Source organism: Oncorhynchus clarkii, unplaced genomic scaffold (assembly GCF_045791955.1).
Source record: "Oncorhynchus clarkii lewisi isolate Uvic-CL-2024 unplaced genomic scaffold, UVic_Ocla_1.0 unplaced_contig_634_pilon_pilon, whole genome shotgun sequence".
Classification (NCBI taxonomy): domain Eukaryota; kingdom Metazoa; phylum Chordata; class Actinopteri; order Salmoniformes; family Salmonidae; genus Oncorhynchus; species Oncorhynchus clarkii.
Window position 1 is genome coordinate 21746 of NW_027258871.1, and position 24292 is coordinate 46037.

The following is a 24292-nucleotide window of genomic DNA, read 5'->3' on the forward strand; positions in this document are numbered from 1 at the left end:
GCCCTACAGACCTCGTTCAGTGCGGCCCTACAGACCTCGTTCAGTGCGGCCCTACAGACCTCGTTTAGTGCGGCCCTACAGACCTCGTTTAGTGCGGCCCTACAGACCTCGTTTAGTGCGGCCCTACAGACCTCGTTCAGTGCGGCCCTACAGACCTCGTTTAGTGCGGCCCTACAGACCTCGTTTAGTGCGGCCCTACAGACCTCGTTTAGTGCGGCCCTACAGACCTCGTTCAGTGCGGCCCTACAGACCTCGTTTAGTGCGGCCCTACAGACCTCGTTTAGTGCGGCCCTACAGACCTCGTTTAGTGCGGCCCTACAGACCTCGTTTAGTGCGGCCCTACAGACCTCGTTTAGTGCGGCCCTACAGACCTCGTTTAGTGCGGCCCTACAGACCTCGTTCAGTGCGGCCCTACAGACCTCGTTCAGTGCGGCCCTACAGACCTCGTTCAGTGCGGCCCTACAGACCTCGTTCAGTGCGGCCCTACAGACCTCGTTCAGTGCGGCCCTACAGACCTCGTTCAGTGCGGCCCTACAGACCTCGTTCAGTGCGGCCCTACAGACCTCGTTTAGTGCGGCCCTACAGACCTCGTTTAGTGCGGCCCTACAGACCTCGTTCAGTGCGGCCCTACAGACCTCGTTCAGTGCGGCCCTACAGACCTCGTTTAGTGCGGCCCTACAGACCTCGTTTAGTGCGGCCCTACAGACCTCGTTTAGTGCGGCCCTACAGACCTCGTTTAGTGCGGCCCTACAGACCTCGTTTAGTGCGGCCCTACAGACCTCGTTCAGTGCGGCCCTACAGACCTCGTTTAGTGCGGCCCTACAGACCTCGTTTAGTGCGGCCCTACAGACCTCGTTTAGTGCGGCCCTACAGACCTCGTTCAGTGCGGCCCTACAGACCTCGTTTAGTGCGGCCCTACAGACCTCGTTCAGTGCGGCCCTACAGACCTCGTTTAGTGCGGCCCTACAGACCTCGTTTAGTGCGGCCCTACAGACCTCGTTTAGTGCGGCCTTACAGACCTCGTTCAGTGCGGCCCTACAGACCTCGTTCAGTGCGGCCCTACAGACCTCGTTCAGTGCGGCCCTACAGACCTCGTTCAGTGCGGCCCTACAGACCTCGTTCAGTGCGGCCCTACAGACCTCGTTCAGTGCGGCCCTACAGACCTCGTTCAGTGCGGCCCTACAGACCTCGTTCAGTGCGGCCCTACAGACCTCGTTCAGTGCGGCCCTACAGACCTCGTTCAGTGCGGCCCTACAGACCTCGTTCAGTGCGGCCCTACAGACCTCGTTCAGTGCGGCCCTACAGACCTCGTTCAGTGCGGCCCTACAGACCTCGTTCAGTGCGGCCCTACAGACCTCGTTCAGTGCGGCCCTACAGACCTCGTTTAGTGCGGCCCTACAGACCTCGTTTAGTGCGGCCCTACAGACCTCGTTCAGTGCGGCCCTACAGACCTCGTTCAGTGCGGCCCTACAGACCTCGTTTAGTGCGGCCCTACAGACCTCGTTCAGTGCGGCCCTACAGACCTCGTTTAAGACCAGGGCAAAATTAGTTTGACTCCCCTGGGGAATAGCGGCTATGGGGATTGATTTTACATAAAACACTTGTGCTGGACACTTCTGTGGTTAAGATGTTTTCTAGGGTTCTTTTCATATACCTACTGAGTGTGGTGGTGATATGAGTGGGCTTTTCAGTACGAAATGATCAGGTACATATCTAATGCTCATAAATCATCTGATACAGGACTGCAATTATTTTCTTCATAAACACCACCTCAAATTTGTACCTCAAACAGACCATTTCAAAAATGCTTGTTAGTTCTTCAGAGTATGACATCATACTCCTGAGGAGGATGAACTGGCCAATCAGTGGTCTAGAGGAGGATGAGCTGGCCAATCTACTCGTATGAATATTTTGAATGACCGGTATATGCGCACACAATTCTGTTGTTGTGGTACGAGTACGACCACACAATTCTGTTGTTGGGGTACGAGTACGACCACACAATTCTGTTGTTGGGGTACGAGTATGACCACACAGTTCTGTTGTTGGGGTACGAGTACGACCACACAGTTCTGTTGTTGGGGTACGAGTACGACCACACAATTCTGTTGTTGGGGTACGAGTACGACCACACAGTTCTGTTGTTGGGGTACGAGTACGACCACACAATTCTGTTGTTGGGGTACGAGTACGACCACACAATTCTGTTGTTGGGGTACGAGTACGACCACACAGTTCTGTTGTGGTACGAGTAAGACCACACAATTCTGTTGTTGGGGTACGAGTACGACCACACAGTTCTGTTGTTGTGGTACGAGTACGTCCACACAATTCTGTTGTTGGGGTACGAGTACGACCACACAATGCTGTTTGACGTACTTTTTGTTTTCCATCCAACCTTTTTATGCAAGTAAAGTACATAGAACATGTCACGACAGGCCTGATGGAAACAGCACCTTTTTCAGGTAACTTTCCAAATGTCAACAAAACAAAATATGGTAGACGAGGTGGGATATTTTTGTGTTTGTAAAATGAATGATGTGAGAAATGGTGGAGGGAATGTTTTTTATGCGCAAATATTGATATAACAACCATCATATCGAAGTAAACCTGGAGTCACTTGATGATATTGTGTGGTCCTCCCACTACCACTCGGGAAAGCATACCGTTTATTAGGATACAGATGAAATAAGTTATGATGAGCTTCACAGGGTGGTGAAAGTGCACGGTGATGAGTTTGATGCTCCTTTCTAATAAATCGATGGTCTTATACTGGAGACATGATGATCGATGCTTGGCTGCCGTTTGATAAATACAAATAATCTTGCGTTTATCCATAATAAACTCATGGCTATACCCGCAATCTATCTGCGAGCCATTGGCTAGAGCGCATGTGTCAAGACCAGAGTGGGTTATTTGCTAAATAACAGTTTTTGTGAAAAAAAACATCAGCAGAGTTGAAAATGCGATGGAAAATCATTTAATCTGTCTTTTTTTAACCCCTTATTTTTTGTTGGCACAAAACTACCTTTTTTACTTCCATTTCTTTGAATGGGTTACCTTCAGACTGTGACACTTGTGGGGGTTGTAGAGCAAAACGGAGAACACCATTGTGTTCGTTTGAGTCTCATATTAGTTTGACATAGGCAGATGCAGTAGGTTTACATTTCAATAGTTTAACTGTTACATAGACTCAAGGATAAAAAATTGTATTCTTTATTCGGTACTTGGGAATGTAACCACAAAAGTTATGTGCACTACCTCATCAGGCACAACCACTTCATTGTTTTATGTATATTTTAGAATATTAACATGAAAATCTGTCCCCAATTGGATGGAAACCTAGCTATTGTAAGTCATTGTCATATTTCATAGAAATCTGGAAACACTGGACAGTTACTGAAGACTATAGTCCTCAACTATCACTCAGAAGTATTAGAAACAAACACCCAATTCATCACTAAATAATGGATAACTATAATATAAACATAATGACAGAAACACCCACAGAAGAAAAGAGACAGTTGTCGTGGGATAATCAGAATTTGTTGGTAACATATGTAAGATGTTTTATATTTATCAAATGTGTGTAAGTTAATTCTCATCAGAATGGTATTTTGTATAATACTGTGGGCAGGGTTGCAGTATCTGTTCTACGTCAAGACTAAGTTGCATGGCCGCTGAGAGGGGTGAGGTCAAAGTGTCATCATGTGTAAGCATATCTTTTGCTCCACTGTGTGTGCCAGTTCACTCCCTAGTTTTCCCATCGGAGATGGCAGTGTCTAGAATCATTCTCCTCTCCGTGAGCTTGTCCAGGAGTTTGTATTTAGAGTGGGTTGTATCTAAATGACAATTTGATATATGCCTGTTGATATGGATGATTGGTTTATGGTTTCACGGGTTTGGGAAAGGAGACAAAGCTGAACGATGAGTTATGTCTATGCTGTCTGACTATGTGTGTCTTTGCTATTAAAGGAACTCAGTTGCATTGTAAGGGGGCTCTCAGAGAATTCATGGTTAGACACTGAATCGATCTGAGAGTCACAGGGTTGTGATAGAGCTCATATAATTAAAGATGGACTTTTATAACTAACTCTGACTTGTGTGGTTTGCTCCCATGATTTGGTAAATAGAGGAAATTTCCACGACACAGTTTCTTGGGAATAGTTTTATTGCAATGTTGATGGAACCTCATTCTTTCAATTTCCTCCATCCATAAACTTTATCATAAAATCTCTCTGTAGAAGTGCCATGATTTCAGACAGTCAGTCACCAGTAAAAACAGCCACCATAGTGAACAACACACCAACTCTTCCTCCTGTATCATACAATCCAATTGACTTAATTGAACTCAACTGACACAACTAACTTATCAAAGCTTAATTTGCAATTTCAACTAGTTTTTTTTGTCCATTCTTGTAGCTTGATCAAAGGAAATAATGTATGTCACACTCTTTGTTACCTGGAGAATGGAGCTGGCGTATGGACACGGAAACACAAGTCAGTTCGTAGTGCAGTCCAGACAGCAAACCAAGTCAGTTCATAGTGCAGTCCAGACAGCAAACCAAGTCAGTTCATAGTGCAGTCCAGACAGCAAACCAAGTCAGTTCATAGTGCAGTCCAGACAGCAAACCAAGTCAGTTCGTAGTGCAGTCCAGACAGCAAACCAAGTCAGTTCATAGTGCAGTCCAGACAGCAAACCAAGTCAGTTCATAGTGCAGTCCAGACAGCAAACCAAGTCAGTTCATAGTGCAGTCCAGACAGCAAACCAAGTCAGTTCATAGTGCAGTCCAGACAGCAAACCAAGTCAGTTCATAGTACAGTACAGACAGCAAACCAAGTCAGTTCATAGTACAGTCCAGACAGCAAACCAAGTCAGTTCATAGTGCAGTCCAGACAGCAAACCAAGTCAGTTCATAGTGCAGTCCAGACAGCAAACCAAGTCAGTTCATAGTGCAGTCCAGACAGCAAACCAAGTCAGTTCGTAATGCAGTCCAGACAGCAAACCAAGTCAGTTCGTAGTGCAGTCCAGACAGCAAACCATGTCAGTTCATAGTGCAGTCCAGACAGCAAACCAAGTCAGTTCATAGTGCAGTCCAGACAGCAACTCCTAACACATTTTAAAATCAGATGTCATTTATGAAAAGAAACAACTTCCGCAGAGCAATGTCTTGAAAGGATACTTATTATCAAATGTCTTTGGAGGACATTCTTACATAGCATATTTCTATAAAATCTTATTAATTTGCCATTCTTTATGTCCAAACCAGCTTTTTAGTGTAGTAATGTTATTTATGCTGGCTCGAGCAACATTAAACTGACCAATGAGGTAGGCTAAGTAGTTTTACTTCCTGGTTGACACCGGTCATGTGATGTCACCTAATTCAGGGTCATATTCATTAGGGCACACCATAGTGAAATGTTATAAAACATTAACAGAAATTGAAAACAAGTCCAGGTAGTCCCTTCACGTTTCAGTCTTTATCTCCCATTTGGTGTCTAATGAACATGACCCAGGACACTCACTGGCGTTCAAAGGTCTTTTGAGGGCTGATGTGGCATTTCTCTCCAACTGAAATCACACAAACATGCTTTAACAATTCACAGTCATGACTCAACTCCAACGTTGTTATAAAACAGGGCTCTGTACAAACTTATTACAGTTAAGGCATAAGGTGTTTCAAAAGCTTTTGACTAGAGATGTTCTTGTCAGTTTATTTTATACTCTTAAGAAAACATCTCTTCACATGTCAAGGTTTTGTAACAACGCCACTATTTCTCATTCTGTGAATGGAAAAGACGTCAGAATGATACAGGAGAGAGACACACCGGTTGTGCGTTGGTATAATTAGGGGCAAAGTGAAGAACGCAGAGGAGACAGCTCAGTTAGCTAGCTGCCTGCCACATTCAATACATCAGAAACGTAGAAATAAAATGAACAGAATGGGTCGACCTCGTTAAAAATCATTGACTGTCAGCAATACTGTACATGTGTTGAGTCAGATCCAAACGCAGCATACTGCACAGTACCAACACAAAATCCATATCTTGTTTGGTCATCAACGTCTTACGAAATACTTACATGTGCCCATTCTAATCATTGTATTTCTATACCTCATCTTTTCCTCCTCCAGCCAAAACTCCATACTAGCTCACTCTCTCATCTGTCCCATGGCATTTAGTCCACTGCACACACTTTGATTTGTAGCGCTCTAGCATTAGCGTCACCACGCAGACAAATTCTGATATTTTACACTAAATTTGTCTTTTGACCAGATCAGCTCTGAAAAAGATCTGATTGGTCCAAATAGCAATTAGTGAGAAACAGGCAGGCCAATTCTGATCTGTCTAAATGCAGCCCAAGCTCAATCTGCACTACACACTCTCTTCCACCAGTACTTCAGAGCCACCACACATAAATCAAGACACAGAGCAGTACCCTCAAATAGCGGTGTCAAAGCAGTTTAAAAGCCTGGTGAATAAAAACTCTTTATATATATATATATCTATACACATGTAAATTAACAACAATATTCATTTTCAATAAATACTCTGGTGGCCGTGTGATCACTCACGTACATCATCATAATACTTTTTAAAAGTCCTTTCTGAAAATAAAATGGAAAGTAGGTAAGCGCCGGATAAGACATGTGTTTGTAAATTGCATAGAAAAATGAGTGAAGCGTAAATCACTTCATCAGTTCACTTGGTTGAGGCAGGGAACGGTAGGAGAGGCTTTTCAAAAAGCAGCAGTAACAGCAGCCTGGAAATATGTCCGCCAATATGAACTAGGGCATGGGGACTCCCTCTATAGGTCAGATGATGTCGACTCCACCATCTCAGAGAGAGGACAGATTTAAAGTAGCCATCGGTGTGGTATTATGTGTTTCAGTAGCCCGCAACACACATCTGATTATGCCCTGCCTTCAAATATCAACCTTCACCAAGACGTCATCCGACCAAGCCGTCAGATCTTGCATCATGGCAGATCATTGACCATCGATCTTCTGTTGAGCACACCCTTGATGATGTCACACCTCAAGACCTTATGGAGATCCATCTTTTCAGGATTGCTTGCCCACTCTGTAGCTCGGTCAATCTCAATCAGGCCTCAATTCATTGAGACAAATTAAAATGCAATATCAAACTTTGTACTTAAATCTTAGACTGCTGCACCCCCCACCCATTTTCAGAGGGGCTGGGGGGGATTCCCAACTGAAAAGTGGAAAGCGTTTTCAACATGGTGGAAAGAGGAAAAGTAGCTTCAAAAACAGGAAGCTGAATGGAGAAAGAGTGGGGAAGAGAAAACAACCAAAGAAAAAGTGCTGTTGATCCCAGCTGATGCAAAGTCGAGAAAGGCAGGCTGGGAAAAACTGTCGGTCGGTGGCCTTGTTCTTTGTCTATCCCTCCCTCCTTCCACTTCTCTCCCTTTCGCCAGGGAATACTGATAGGTACATCCTTGGCATGATTGGTCAGTTCATCTCCCCCTCCATGAGCATGTCTCTAGGGCAGTGCCTATCAAAGTCCCCTCTGCCAGCGGGCGGGTATCACCGGAACTCGTAGATGGGCATACTGTGTTCCTGGACATGGGTGAGGTTTAACGACTGGTACCTGAAAGAGAACAAGGGGACCAAGAATGAGCAGCTAGCCAGTAGCCACATCCCTGTATGTTCACATCAGATCAGCACACAAAACAACTGGTACAGAACCTAACTATCTACTAAAGATGTATTAACATGACCTAGTATGCTTAGTACTAGCAACTATCAAAATATGTACTCAATCTGAATATCCCAAAGAGCCAAACTGTACAGTGCATCTATCAGATTTGAACAAGCCATCTAAAATATTGACACTCCACAGTGTGTTTGCATCCCAAATAGCATCCTATTCTCTATATAGTGCACTACTTTGACCAGGGCCCATAGGGTACCATTTGGGACCCAAACTATGTACCATTCAGAGCTTCTGTGGTAGTAGTAGCCTTCAATGGTGGCTGTGGACTTCTGGAAGCAGATATAGTAGAAACCAGCGAAGGACGCCCCACTGATGTCTTTAATGGTGTGGTCCGGGACCAGGAACTGCTCCTGTAAGGGAGCGAACAAGAAACAAAACAGTCACTAGATGGACATGTTAGAAAGGACAAGAGACAGAGGAAGCATTCAAGTACATACAGGGAGAGAGAAAGAGAGATCAATGGAACGTCAGGTGATATTGGACTCACCTTCCACCTCATAAAGACAAAGTCACTGTTCTTCAGCTCTTCGTAATCAAAGTCGTCCAAGTTGAAGCTCTTTGCATACTGATAAAAAGCCTGAAACTTACCCTGGAAAGAAACAAAACAAATGTTGTTTTAGTTGTACTTTTTCTCAAAGACAATTAAATACTGAAATACAAATGCTGCATCCAATAAGTGTTTGTTAAAAAGAAGAAAACACCAAATGACTACGCTTTAATGAGAATATAAACTGAATGACATCGAGAGCTTCAAATAAATACCCAGTGCTTGCGGTCCACATCTTCGTCGGCGTCCCACTTCCTGGTTAAAAAGGGCCTCTTTCTACTGATGATCTCTCCTGCGAAGAACGTTGTAAGAGTGGGATACTCCTGCGAGGATCAGAAACAGAGCGTGGTGAGAGTGGGATACTCCTGCGAGGATCAGAAACAGAGCGTGGTGAGAGTGGGATACTCCTGCGAGGATCAGAAACAGAGCGTGGTGAGAGTGGGATACTCCTGTGAGGATCAGAAACAGAGCGTGGTGAGAGTGGGATACTCCTGCGAGGATCAGAAACAGAACGTGGTGAGAGTGGGATACTCCTGCGAGGATCAGAAACAGAGCGTGGTGAGAGTGGGATACTCCTGCGAGGATCAGAAACAGAGCGTGGTGAGAGTGGGATACTCCTGCGAGGATCAGAAACAGAGCGTGGTGAGAGTGGGATACTCCTGCGAGGATCAGAAACAGAGCGTGGTGAGAGTGGGATACTCCTGCGAGGATCAGAAACAGAGCGTGGTGAGAGTGGGATACTCCTGTGAGGATCAGAAACAGAGCGTGGTGAGAGTGGGATACTCCTGCGAGGATCAGAAACAGAGCGTGGTGAGAGTGGGATACTCCTGCGAGGATCAGAAACAGAGCGTGGTGAGAGTGGGATACTCCTGTGAGGATCAGAAACAGAGCGTGGTGAGAGTGGGATACTCCTGCGAGGATCAGAAACAGAGCGTGGTGAGAGTGGGATACTCCTGTGAGGATCAGAAACAGAGCGTGGTGAGAGTGGGATACTCCTGCGAGGATCAGAAACAGAGCGTGGTGAGAGTGGGATACTCCTGCGAGGATCAGAAACAGAGCGTGGTGAGAGTGGGATACTCCTGCGAGGATCAGAAACACAGACTAAGAGCTGGGTTCATTAGTGAACACCGTAGCTAATCTTTTTGTTTATTGGACAAGTTCAGGTAAGTCCCTTGCCGTTTGATTTGGTTCCTAGAGAATTAGAGACTACGACCATGTTTCCTTCTCCGTAAGGACTTTCACTAACAAAATAGTGTTTTAGTTATACACGGCACTCACTTTATGTTTTAAATGTAACTAGGCAAGTCAGTTAAGGACAAATTCTTATTTACAATGACGGCCTATCCCGGCCAAACCCTAACGATGCTGGGGAAATTGTGTGCCGCACTATGGGACTCCCAATCACAGCCGGTTGTGAAACAGCCGTTCTTACAGTCACACACATAACAGTTGTCCAACAAATTAGGTAAATATGACCAATTATGTTCTGGGTATAGACCTGAATACATGGATCTAGCTGTGCTCCCACTTACCATTACCATAATCTGACTCTACAGTCATGATTACCAAGGTTCCTTTAGGAAGGGTTTCTGGCTGGAACACATGCTGGTGCAGTGACAAATTAAGTGTCACACACAGGAATGCCATCAATAACAAACAGCAATGCCTTTTTAATGCAGGGTCATATTCATTAGGCAACAAACAGAAGAACAGAAAAACTAAAACTGGGAGGGACAACCTCAACGTGTTCTCTTTTTCCGTTGCAAAATTATTTGCTGCGGTGTGTCCGATTGAATACGACCCAACTCACTGTAACACTATGCCAAGGTGCCAGATCAGTGGTAGGTAGCACCTTGTTAAGTAAACAAAGTGCACCATTTCCCTGAGCATTCCCTTTGAGTCAATCACAACTAATTCTCTAGGAAAAGGAGGTGAACGGGGCCAGAGTAGGGATCTGTGTAATTTACAAGGAGAGAGTGGGAAGAGCCCTGATATTTAGTGTTGCCAGTGAGAGAAAGTGCACAGCAATCACATTTTGTACCACACACCCTCTGAATTGTAGACATTGCTGTAGACAGACAATGCAGGCAGAGAGCTGCAGCACACAGGCCTGTTCTTTGACTGTCTGCACCATTTTAGAGGCAGTCAGTCAGGCAGTCAGTCAATACATCCATGTAAGATTAAACATCCAAATACAGTATACAGTGCTCAGACAAGACACTTTTGCAACGTAACAGATAGGCCTTCATACTGGTGTTACAAATTGGTCAATAGCTGGCTCTGGCTTGTTGTTTTAGCATGTTGTCATAATGCATGCCAGTTTCACATTGGTTGGTTGTACCAGTATACATGTCAATTGGGGCTGGTAAGCTGCATTGCACTTGGCTTACACTGACCTCTGCCATGATAAGTTCCCAAAAGGGGCTTATAGACCCATCATGGGTCTATAACATCATCACTCATTGCATGTGAGGGGTAAGGTAGAAAGAAGTACACTGTATCTGACCCAGTTCTGCTCCACTTTACCTCGGTTAGGCCTTTGATCTTCAGGTAACCACACAGATAAGAGTCCTCCATGGTCACATGCTGCAGGAGACAAACAATCGCACAATGAGTGGTATTCAAGTGCAGTGGTCACAATGTCAGTGTGTGTACAACAAGAACCCATCAGGTGGCTTCACAAATGACAACCAGGCTATTAACGAGTTCAGATATATATATATATTTAGTTTTGTCAAATGAATGAGCAGGCCTATTCAATAGTCAGCTGTCTGTGAATCTGGGCAAACACCAATGAAAATGCTGAATGCTAGCCACCTATGTCATTTAGCAACTAGGCCATATGTTAACATACATCATGCATGTTAATGCCAGTATTCATATATCCAAATGTTTGCATAAACAAAATGTTCATCTCACTGCCAGTTAGCTGGCTGTTCTCTCTCGACAACCCTAGGGGGCCCAAGAGGGCTTATTAACATTTACAGTCGATTTGAATGGGCCATCTAGCTGCTAACTACAGATTGCTTGCTGTCAAGCTTGTTAAACTAGTTTGTTTGCTAACTAGCTAGTTCACCTGGTTAGTTTGCTAAATCGGTTGCTTGTCAGTGGTGGTTGGCAGTCAGTAACGTTAGCAGCAGTGACAAGACAACCTTACATGGTCAGCTAGTAAACATGCCATCCATTATACCAAGCTTCTTAAAAGCAAGAGTATTTACCTGCAAAACGACCTCAACATCATACGAGTTTCCTTTGCTCTTCTGATGTCCTCGAAACTGTGAACCGCTGTACAGCAGCGAAGTAGCTACCCCGGGCTGGTGCGTGTTGATCGGCGGAGGAGGGATAAGAGAGGCCGAGGATGTACGGGCCGCACTGCTGCAGCACTCAGCTCGAACAGGCATGATGAGCGCTAATGCGTGCGTATCCCCGACTGCAACAGTCATGAACCACAGACTGAGGAAGCTCTTAATATGGAGAGGGGCTACTGACCAGCAGTATCTAGAAGCCTGCCACTTTACTATACTCCTCCCCGGCCCTAGGATAGCTCACTCTGGACGTGTACTGGCTTTAAGAGAACGTCAACTTGTCTTTAGACAACTCAGAATCACCCTATTTGATTGGCTGGACATGTGCACTCCTCATTTGAACGGAAACGTAATTGGATAGTCTTCGGAAATGCATTCTGGGATATGTAGTTGCACATTTGTACGCTACTTTCCACTAAAAAATAGCCATTTGAAGGATCAGCGTTCTTACAGTTTTGTACTAAGGTTGAAAACGTATATATTTGGACCCTACTTTCTATTCGTTCTGAAATGTATTATAGAATACAACGATTATAATCTAAACATAACAATATGTTTAGTTGAATGGTTTTGGTTGGGTGTTGATGGTTATGCATGGTTAGTGTATCTCGCACGCACGCGCACACAAAACACACACAGTAGATGGCAGAGTTGTCCTAGAGAGTTGAAATATGAACCAGTTAGGAATAGACAAACATTTCTGCCTGTTTCTGGACATGAACACAAGGGAAATAACACTGAGGATTCATTAAAATAATGAACTTCATTTTGACACAATTCAATGTTCTTATAATCCAGGTTCATGGAAATAAGTAAGTATGAAAATAAGGGCATTTGCTGTATGCCTGGGGCTTGTCTGTGAGGCTTGAATCTGTGTTAGGATGGTTTCTTCTGCTATATTTCCTTTCCCCTCTTCTTAATCAATGGTGCTCATGTTGCATCTCATCCAGCTGATCCCTAACGTAGTCAATGTAGTTGTGAATCTCTGAGATGCGCTTGCGATTCCGCTTCACCTCTTCATCTTGTACCTGCATGGACAGGCGAATAAGAGACAAAACAACAACAAATGAAAAGGTATTCTTCATGGTGGAAAACTGTAAACTGTCATACTGAGTGTTTGTGGCAATGCCTTGCCTTCCCCATAGAAATACAATGTATGTCATCCTATTTCAACTCATTCCCCATAGAAATACAATCTATGTCATCCTATTTCCATGCATTCCCCTGCCTACTGATTTCATCAGAGCACTCATCCAGCTGTTGCAGCGCGTCATCAGCTCGTCCTCACGGTTGTCGATCTTCAGCAGGTGGGTGTCGTGGGAGGCGCTGACTGCATTGATCACTGTGTCCTTGTCTACAAACAGCTGCATGGGGGGACAGACAGACACGGTGTAACACAGATGAATGATGTAGGCTGAAATTACCCCAAGACACTGATCTTGGGTCAGTTTTTCATTCTCAACATAATGGGCAAGGTTAGGATTGAGGGAGGGAAAGCTGATCTGAAATCTGTACCTAGGGGAAACTTCACCATGGCACCAGTGGGATCAAAATACTGCTGAGTGCCACTGGGGAAAGTGCTGCTGAGGTGCTACAGATCTTAATTTGACCCTGCTTCTCACAACAAGAAAACAGGAAATATTAATTATGTGGATTATAATGAATATAATTCTTTTGTTTTGGTTGACTTTTTTTTTGTTAGGGCAATTACAAACTTTAGAAGACTTTTTAAACCTTGAATACACTACAATATGCATTTTCTGCTGCGCCGGTATATTGTCTGTGACAACAGACTGATTAAATTAAGATAGCAGATCTGTAGTTTCAATAGCAGTGACAGTGGAAATGTTGTCAGAGAAGTGAGGGTGGAAAAGCAGTAAGAACAGAATACAGTTGGACTGTGTGCAGTGTGTTTGAGTGCAATATGGATGAGCATGTACACATACAATATTAAATCAAATTTTAATTGTCAGATGCTTCGTAAATGACAGTGAAATGCTTCCCAACAATGCAGAATACAATATGATGAGTGTGGAAGTGTGTGTGTGGCAAATGTGTGCGTGTGTGGAAGTGTTATGTGCAAGTGAGTGTGTTCAGTGCATTCGGAAAGTATTCAGACCCCTTGACTTTATCCATATTTTGTTATGTTACAGCCTTATTCTGAAATGGATTAAGTAAATAAAAAATCCTCATCAATCTACACGCAATACCCCATAATGACAAAGCAAACATTTAGCAAATGTATAAAAAATAAAACACAGAAATACCGATTTACATAAGTATTCAGACCCTTTAATATGAGACTCAAAATTGACCTCAGGTACATCCTGTTTCCACTGATCATCCTTGAGATGTTTCTTCAACTTGATCGGAGTCCACCTGTGGTAAATTCAATTGATTGGACTTGATTTGGAAAGGCACATACCTGTCTATATAAGGTCCCACAGTTGACAGTGCATGTCACAGCAAAAACCAAGCCATGAGGTCGAAGGACTTGTCCGTAGAGCTCAGAGACAGGATTTTGTCGAGGCACAGATCTGGGGTGCGTACCAAAAAATGTTGGCAGCATTGAAGGTCCCCAAGAACAGAGCGGCCTCCATCATTTTTAAATGGAAGAAATTTGGAACCACCAAGACTCTTCCTAGAGCTGGCCGCCTGGACAAACTGAGCAATCAGGGGAGAAGGGCCTTGGTCAGGGAGGTGACCAAGAACCCGATGGTCACTCTGGCAGAGCTCCAGAGTTCTTCTGTGGAGATGGGAGAAGCTTCCAGAAGGACAACCATCTCTGCAGCACTCCATCAATCAGGCCTTTATGGTAAAGAGGCCAGACGGAAGCCACTCCTCAGTAAAAGGCACATGACAGCCCACTTGGAGTTTGCCAAAAGGCACCTAAAGGACTCTCAGACCATGAGAAACAAGAACTCTTTGACCTGAAAGCCAAGCGTCACATCTGGAGGAAACCTGGCACCATCCCTACAGTGAAACATGATGGTGGCAGCATCATGCTGTGGGGATGCTTTTCAGAGGCAGGGACTGGTAGACTAGTCAGGATCGAGGAAAAGATGAACGGAGCAAAGTATAGAGAGATCCTTGATGAAAACCTGCTCCAGTGCACTAAGGACCTCATACTGGGGAGAAGGCTCACCTTCCAACAGGACAACGACCCTAAGTACACAGCCAAGACAATGCAGGAGTGGCTTCGGGACAAGTCTCTGAATGTCCTTGAGTGGCCCAGCCAGAGCCCGGACTTGAACCCGATCAAACATCTCTGGAAAGACCTGAAAATAGCTGTGCAGCGACGCTCCCCATCCAACCTGACAGAGCTTGAGAGGATCTGTCTAAAAACCTGTTTTTGCTTTGTCATTATGGAATATTGTGTGTAGATTGATGAGGGGAAAAATATTTTAATCAATTTTAGAATAAGGCTGTAACATAACAAAATGTGGAAAGAGTCAAACGGTCTGAATACTTCTGAATACGGTCTGAAAGCGCTGTCTGTGTTGGAGTATCAGTGTAAGTATGTGTGAGTGTGTGGGTAGAGTCCAGTGTGTGTGCATAGAGTCAAAAAGAGTTAGTGCAAAAAGGGTCAATGCAGATAGTCCAGGTAGCTATTTAGTTAACTATTTAGCAGTCTAATGGCTTGGGGGTAGGAGCCCTTTGATCCCAGACTTGGCACTCTGGTACAGTTTGCTGTGCGGTAGCAGAGAGAACAGTCTATGACTTGAGTTGCTGGAGTCTTTGACAATATTTGAAAATGTTTGTGGAGATAAGAGACAGGGTTGAGAGAGGGGTAGGGAAACACTATTTAGACTGCGTCTCAAATAGCCACCTATTTCACATATAGTACACTACTTTTGACCATGGCCTGTAGGATTTTTCTGACACTGACCATTCGGACATCATCTGGCATATCCTCCTCCAGCTCATTCTTGGCCACTCGCTCCAGGGTTGCCACAGCGATTTCTAGTAGCTTCTCGTGATGGTGGTTCTCTAAGTCTCGGCACTGGGCGAAAGTGGGTCTGTGTCAAGGAGACTTTGTCTGACACTGTACACTGTATATCAAGCGTGTCAGAGGAGGAGTGCTGATCCAGGATCAGGTCCTCCCTGTCCATGTCATCTTTTAATTGGAAAACTGATCCTAAATCAGCACTTTAACTCTGAGACGCTTGGTACATACAGACCCTGATTTGAAGAACTGCATCAGTGCACTGCAACACCATTATAATACACATGCAACGTTTAGTTATATTGAAATAAATACCTAAGGTAGAAAAGGATATATTCCTTGAACAACTTCAATGAATCCGGCAACCATGTCTGAAATGTTCCTCTCAAAATCTTTGATTATGTCCTATAGAAAAAAAAGGAGAATAGTTATTGACATATGAATAACGTATCTCAAATTGAAATGTGTGTTTTGATATCAAATGGAAAATACAAATTTATTAATTAACCACTCCAAACATTCTTCTATAAATGAGAGTTTCCATATGAACTCTTGCACGTGTACTATAATATACATCAACCGTGCACACACACACACACACACACACACACACACACACACACACACACACACACACACACTTTGTTGCTTGTATGAATTTTGTCTTGCTGCTTTTTGTTTTATGTTGCTCTGTCTGTATGCTACGTCTTGCTTGTCCTATGTTGCTCTGTCTGTATGCTATGTCTTGCTTGTTCTATGTTGCTATTGTCTATATTGTAATTGTTTTTAATAACCTGCCCAGGGACTGCGGTTGAAAATTAGCCGGCTGGCTAAAACCGGCACTTTTACTGAAACGTTGATTAATGTGCACTGTCCCTGTAAAAATAAAAAATAAACTCAAACTCAAACACACACACACACACACACACAACATAATTGAGGATGCAGTGCATGCGCTTTCTCATCCTTTTTTAAATGTATTTTATTTTGAAATTGCATTGTTGGTTAGAGCCTGTAAGTAAGCATTGACAAATAACGTGACAAATACACTTTGATTTGATTAACAACAACTCCATTCAGAATATTAAGTAGCAGTCTACCTGTTGGCTCTTGGTCGTTGTAGCCTATCCTTCTCCTTTAACTTTTAATTCTGTCATTTTAATTCCATCTTCCAATGATTACATATCTCCTAACTTTTGCCACACACAGAGCCTATATGACTGTAGCCTATTGACGCTTTGATGACTAATGATTGGTCAACAACTACTACTGCAGCAGTCACGTTCGGCTCTGTACGGGTCCTTCTAGACAAGTCAGTTAAAATGACACAGACCCAAGGCCTCCCGAGTGGTACAGCTCTCTAAGGCACTTCTTCGCAGTGCTTGAGGCTTCATTACAGACCCGGGTTTGATCCCAGGCTGTGTCACAGCCAGCCATGACCGGGAGCGTGGTCTGGGTTAGGGGAGGTTTGGCCGGCCTGGATTTCCTTGTCTAATCACCGTCTAGCAACTCCTTGTGGCGGCCGGGCAACTTTGGTCGCCAGCTGGACAGTGTTTCCTCCGACACATTGGTGTGGTTGGCTTCCGGGTTAAGAAGTGTGTCAAGAAGCAGTGTGGCTTGACAGGGTCGTGTTTTGGAGGACGCATAGCTCTCAACCTTTGTCTCTCCCGAGTCTGTAGGGGTGTTGCAGCGATAGGACAAGACTGTAAACACCAATTGGATTTCACGAAATTGGGAAGTAAAAGTTTAATTTAAAAAAAAGGACAAAAAAGGACACATACCAGAGACCCGAGAATTTCATATGAGATCCGACCCAGACCCATGACATTATTTAGAATTCTGGATCTGCCCCTAATCGGGTCCCAGATCGGGTATCTTGGATTGGTACAGGTGGATCCGTAAAAACCTATACTCCTAACCTCTTAGAAGTTATTCAGTTCAGATTTAAGGGCGGCCAAGAATGTAGATCTTAACTCTGGGATATGTTGGACGGTAGCGTCCCACCTCGCCAACAGCCAGTGAAAGTGCAGGGCGCCAAATTCAAAACAACAAAAATCTCATAATTAAAATTCCTCAAGCATTCAAGTATTTTACACAATTTTAAAGATACAATTCGCGTTAATCCAGCCACAGTGTCTGATTTCAAAAAGGCTTTACAGCGAAAGCACCACAAACGATTATGTTAGGTCACCACCAAGTCACAGAAAAACACAGCCATTTTTCCAGCCAAAGAGGAGTCACAAAAAGCACAGATATAGATAAAATGAATCACTAACCTTTGATGATCTTCATCAGATGACACTCATAGGACTTCATGTTACACAATACATGTATGTTTTGTTCGCTAAAGTGCATATTTATATCAAAAAATCTAATTTTACATTGGCGCGTTACGTTCAGTAGTTCTAAAACATGCTGTGATTTTGCAGAGAGCCACATCAATTTACAGAAATACTCATCATAAATGTTGATGAAAATACAAGTGTTATACATGGAATTAGAGATATACTTCTCCTTAATGCAACCGCTGTGTCAGATTTCAACACAAACTTTACGGAAAAAGCAAACCATGCAAAAATCTGAGTACAGCGTTCAAACAACAAAGCAGCCAAAAAGATATCCGCCATATTGTGTAGTCAACATTAGTCAGAAATAGCATTATAAATATTCACTTACCTTTAATGATCTTCATCAGAATGCACTCCCAGGAATCACATTTCCACAATAAATGTTTGATTTGTTTGATAAAGTTCATCATTTATGTCCAAATAGCTTCTCTTGTTAGGGCGTTTGGTAAACAAATCCAAACGCGCGTTCAGGTCCAGCCGAACGTCGGACGAAAAGTTCAAAAAGTTATATTACAGGTCGTAGAAACATGTCAAACTAAGTATAGAATCAATCTTTAGGATGTTTTTATCATAAATCTTCAATAATGTTCCACCCGGAGAATTCCTATGTCTGTAGAAAAGCAATGGAACGAGAGCTAACTCTCTCATGACCTCGTGTCACGAGCCTGTAGCACTCAGCCAGACACCTGGCTCAATCCCCTCTCATTCTCTCCCCCTTCATAGTAGAAGCCTCAAACAAAGTTTTAAAGACTGTTGACATATAGTGGACGCCTTAGGAAGTACAATATGACCCCATTTACACTATATATTGGAATGGCAAAGAGTTGAAAAACTACAAACCTCAGATTTCCCACTTCCTGGTTAGATTTTTCTCAAGTTTTCGGCTGCCATATGAGTTCTGTTATACTCAAAGACATCATTCAAACAGTTTTAGAAACTTCAGAATGTTTTCTATCCAATACTACTAATACTATGCATTTATTAGCATCTGGGACTGAGTAGCATGCAGTTTACTCTGGGCACCTTATTCATTCAAGCTACTCAATACTGCCCCCCTGTCACCAAGAAGTTTTAACAACACACAGACAGACACACACACACCTCCAGCTGGTCGACGAGCTGCAGCTCCTGGGTCATGAGGCTGTCACAGAGCTGGTTGATCTCCTCGCTGCAGTGGTTCAGCTGGGCCTCCAGGAGACGTGCGTCTGTGGCCTGCTGTATCTCAGACATCACCTGGGTGTGTGGCCACGTGGAGATACACAACATTTATGTGTGATTTGCATGATTATTTTGTGATTTGTAAGATTCATGTACAGTGGATTTGAAACGATAAGAATCGCACCGTTTTTGTTAAACTGTTGCTATCAGGTTTTTTTTCAGCAGTTTGTTAAATCATTATCCAGAGCCATATATTTCCGTAATATTTTTGATTATTGTTCTTATTCTAGACATTCAGTTACAGAGCATTATTTAAATATTCCCCATGTAATATTAATGGGGCGCTAACATAGCTGCCATAGAATGTGAAAGTTGAATGTAAATACATCACAATGCTCCTTCTAGACATTATATTCCACATGTTATTTTAATGCAGCACCACCATGGCTGCCATAGAATGTTGTAGTGTCATGCAAATGCACATCATGCAGAAAACCTCAATTGCCAAACTCTCTAAAGAACATGGCTCTTACGTTATCTATGTGTGGCCAAGAAGATATTCAGTGCATATAAATACATTAAATACGCAATATTTGTTCCAAAATAATTCAAAAGAAATGTATTTTGACACTTATATCCCTCCATAGAGATGGGGCCGATAGGAGTCAGTTGAATTCTATGGGCCATATTCATATTTAGCCTCTGTTGAAGACCATTGTCCAGCCCAAGAATTATCTGTATAATGAAAAGCGCAAAATAAATTAAATATATTATTATTATTATTATTATAAAGCATCTCGGAGTAGGAGTGCTAATTTAGGATTTTTAAAAAACTTTTAAATATTGATAAAGGTAGCATGGGCAGGGAAGAACTGTAATTAAAGCATTTTCCAATTAGACTTGCCAATTGTGTGGCCAACATTTTCCAATTAGACTTGCCAATTGTGTGGCCAACATTTTCCAATTAGACTTGCCAATTGGTCTACTAATTAAGATTTGTAATCTGCCAGTCTGCGCTGAACTGATGCTCTCAAACGGGACCATTTCACTGTCAGTGCAAGTGAAAGCCGGTTTTGACTAGATGGAATGCCGCTAATATCAGAAGTTACTCTTCGTAGCATGTTAGGAGAACCCACGCAGCAGGTTAGGAGAATCAATGTAGCAGGTTAGGAGAATTAGGTTAAGGTTAGGAAAAGCATTAGTGTTAGCAAAAATTGTAAAATTCTCCCCAACGCTTCTCGGATATGCAGGTTTTGACATCACTTTGACATTAGCGGAATCCTTTCTTGACATGACCTTAAAAGCTACAGTCCCATGACGCACCTGTCTCCTGGCTTTCTCAAAGTCTGCAGCGATCTGTGCTGCTCTCTGCTGGTTGTCGTCCACGGCTTCTCTGGAACAGTCAAAGAAGGACTTGACCTCGTCTTCCCTCCGGCCGCACTGTGCCAAGCCAATCTCAAACACCTGCACACACAGCGCCACCAGGTGGCTCTTGTATGTAGGAACAGAGTCAAGGAAGGAGCCTTCGATGCAATAGTAGAATAATCGACTTGTGTTATTTTCCAGTTTTTTTCTCTCCTTGAAATCCCTATCTTACAACAAGATATATCATTCTACTATTATTTCACCTGCCTCTGCTTTTAGCCATCCATCAAATCAAGGGCCAGTTGTCAAAGGGAGAAGGCATGCTCCAAATAGACTGACACTGAGAGAACAGAGTATGGAGAAGGATATGTCTCTAGTAGTACAGACACTCCGGGGAGGTAGGCCAGCTTGGCTGCCTCTGCATCATCTGCGTACATGCTGTCAAACAGATATGGGCCATTCAAGAGCTCCACAAAGGCATCCTGTAAGTAGGGAACACACACACACACACACACACACACACACACACACACACACACACACACACACACACACACACACACACACACACACACACACACACACACACACACACACACACACACACACACACACACACACACACACACAACAGTAGATGGCAGAGTTACCCAATGATTTCAAGCTCAATGCACACATGGATGTAGAATGTATGCTTTGCTCTGAATGTAGGTTTTTCGTAGGGTACCCTGTGCAACTGCAGCTCGTCCTCTTGCTCTTGCCTAGCATCCATCGCCCTTCTCTCCTGGGCCTCATTGTGGCGCATCTCCTCAATGGCATACTGATATTTTCCAAACGCCTGCTCTCGCTACATAAGGAAATACTTAATGTTCAATGCCTGCCTAAATGGTTGGTAGAGTAAAAAAAAAAAGCAAGGTATTCATGTATTAATACAAACTAATGGTATATCCAGTGCAGTGCTTGAAGAAAAATGTATAAACTAGACCTTTGGAACTGTTCTTTAAATCTGTGGTTACAATATGGATGGGATGTGTAAAGGTTTGTCAGTTCAGCAGTTTTGCAATTCTGCTTTTAGTATGGTGCTTATTCAGCTGTCTGATTCCCAGGGGAAACGTTTGTAATCCATGACTAACCGTTTTGTAATGCTCTCGTTTACATCAATGCTTTAATTCATCAGGACAGGAATGTCCCTGAGCCTAGGCATAAATCTCTTATTTTGTAAGACTTGTGTTTTGTAAGACTTATGGTATGTTGGTGTGGATACAAGCACATATATATACTGTACAACCTTGTCAGCCCATTGGTGCTCCTGTGCCTGTCGCTCTAACGCCAGGGATGTGTTTCTTATAGGTACAGATCTAGGATCAGCTTCCCCTCCCCGATCCTAACCTTAACCATTAGTGGGGGGATTACAAGACTGACCCAATATAAGTGTCAAGGGGCAATTTCACCCTGTTCTGTCACTCACTGTTTGTTCATCCAGTAGCCTGAAGTCCAAGTAAACCAACTCTGGAAGGTAGGCAGCAACAAAGATCTTGTAGCGGTCCTCTTTGCAGATGGGGTTTCCAGCTAGGTTGAGAGTGCGCAGGTTCTTGAACTTTCTGAGGTAGATCACCTGGGAATCAGAGGATATGGTTGATTGCAATTCCTACAGTGTCCAGCAAACATGCAATACCAGCCCATACCATGAAAATAACATATTTTGTCACAAATATTCTACAGTATACAATTTGAGAGTTTACATTCATAATTTGAAACATAAACAATACATGTATGTAGTGTATGAAAGTTACTCACATTTTCCAACTGAGCCAGGAAGTTGTTCCCAATAGAGAGAACGTGTAGGTTTAGGAGTGTGTCCATGTTCTCAATGACAGAGATTCTGTTGTTGTAGAGACTCAAGTCTTCCAGCTTCACCAGAGAATCCAACCCCTCGATCCCCTCAATGTTATTGAAGGACAGATCTAGAGGAAAAGAGAAGATAGAGAGAAAGATAATATTGATAGCTAGGCCATAATAGACTTGTAACAGTGAAGGGCTTGTCTTTTAGTGACAAACAATATAGTCATCTTGATCTAGCTATATACAGTTTAACACATACATTACCTGTCTAACATTTACTGTATGTGGAACATATTCAGGGTCTATGAGAGACGGCTTTCTTACCCAGCCATTTTAGATTAGTGAGGCGCCCCAGTCCTTCAATCTTCTCAATGATGTTATTGTCCAGTTGTAGCTTGGTCAGAGACGTGAACTGCCACAGGTGATCAATCTTCAGGATGTCTATGGACAAAAATATAAAAAATACGGACAAAGTAAGGAATAAAAACTATTTCCACTGCAACTATTGCCCTTCTCTCTGTGGACAATGGACATGACATGCCTGCACCAAAAAAGTATGCAAATGAATGAAGAACATCAACATCTGTCAAATGTCTTACTCTTGTAGTCCAGGCGCAATTGGCAGACTTCGTCATACTGCATGCCCTCCTCCTTGGCAATCTGCCCAGCCTGGTCTTGAGGGCCTTGCTCCTCCACTGCCTTCTGCAGTAGCTCCCCGTCCACCAAACTGGGCTCTGCGGTATCATATAGCCTGCTCATCCTGCTAATGTCTCTGGATCCACTGACTCTCTACCCTGTACTGTTACTGTGGAGAGAAGAGCAACGCAATATCAAATGCTGCATTCAATGCCACTGTCTGGCGGTGGTTGTAGGTTTAACAAATGTTTTTCTGATTGATAAACAGTGAGTCTCAGTGTCATCACAATCCTGCCAGGTACGTAGCTTTGTAGAGTTGAGTGGCTGTTTTGCAATAACAAATAAACACAAACTGTGTATAATGTATTTATGCTAGGTTAACTGGCTAACGTTAGCTACGGTGGCTAGCTATAAATATTGTAAACAAACGTTTATATAGATAGCTATAATACAGTAACTTAACGTTAACTAGCTAATAGTAGCTAGTACTTTTTCAGCAGTAACACAACACAACAAGCCAGAGCTGAGTAACCTAATTTCTGCTAAATTAAAAAGGTATCAGATTGCTCTCTCTCTCACAAGCTGCTGTTTTGAGAGACCACAAGAAAACCAAACAACAAAGTAATTTGAAAATAAATGTATGTTATCAGCCTCATACCTTTCAAACCCAAGTCTGCTGCGCAAAGATGTATAATGTTGCCTAGCAACCAGGCAGCAGGACTGGGCTACATGGAACACGGAAACGTTTATAGCTACACAGTTTTAAACAATTTCACAGAGGATACAGTTCTTCCGATATGCACTATGCGAACCAATGTAAGCATTACTATGGGGGTTCTTTGTGAATATTATGTACTTAAATTACAATTATTAGAATCAAGGGAATCATTCATGTTTATCTCTTCTAGCCAGGATCAGCGCTGTATTGGTCAGGATTTCCTGAAATATGCCATGTAACCCAGAGTTTATCTAGCTAGTTTATCCCATCGAGTGCAGTATGTTAGAAATTATCAGGATATTCAGAATCAAGTCAATCAAACAACAACAATAGTTTGATAGTACAGATTGTAGGGACAGGTTTAAAGTAATTTCCCCAAACAAAAATACTTTATTGTTAATATTAATATATATATATTTTAAATGTAACCATTATTTAACTTGGCAAGTAAGTTAAGAACACATTATTATGTACAATGACGGCCTACACCGGCCAAACCCGGACGACGCTGGGCCAATTGTGCGCTGCCCTATGGGACTCCCAATCACTGCAGGTTGTGATACATAACATGAACAGTAACGTTAACATCGATCACATCCAGCAAAGGCTTGGATCTTGTGCATAGATAGCTATCTTTAGTGTTGGTGGTGAACATACCCTGGATAGCTGCTAATTTTGATCGACAATAAA

At 43.2% G+C, this 24292-nt stretch overlaps 2 protein-coding genes across 2 annotated transcripts; both read right to left on the bottom strand.

Moving 5' to 3' along the window:
- Positions 1-4149: 4149 nt before the first annotated feature.
- Positions 4150-11903, bottom strand: LOC139399000 (glucose-induced degradation protein 4 homolog). Its single transcript, XM_071144638.1, has 6 exons — positions 11503-11903; positions 10811-10870; positions 8500-8607; positions 8225-8326; positions 7957-8087; positions 4150-7611 (listed from the first exon to the last, which is right to left on the bottom strand). The coding sequence occupies exons 1-6, from the start codon at positions 11725-11727 to the stop codon at positions 7548-7550; spliced, it is 690 nt and encodes a 229-aa protein (XP_071000739.1). The 5' UTR covers positions 11728-11903; the 3' UTR covers positions 4150-7547.
- A 418-nt stretch (positions 11904-12321) lies between these two features.
- Positions 12322-23007, bottom strand: LOC139399001 (dynein regulatory complex subunit 3-like). The gene is made up of 12 exons (XM_071144639.1): positions 22848-23007; positions 22573-22689; positions 22204-22370; positions 21875-22021; positions 21134-21253; positions 20776-20888; positions 20365-20539; positions 18985-19116; positions 15870-15940; positions 15479-15602; positions 12822-12953; positions 12322-12617 (listed from the first exon to the last, which is right to left on the bottom strand). The coding sequence occupies exons 1-12, from the start codon at positions 23005-23007 to the stop codon at positions 12510-12512; spliced, it is 1566 nt and encodes a 521-aa protein (XP_071000740.1). The 3' UTR covers positions 12322-12509.
- Positions 23008-24292: the final 1285 nt, after the last annotated feature.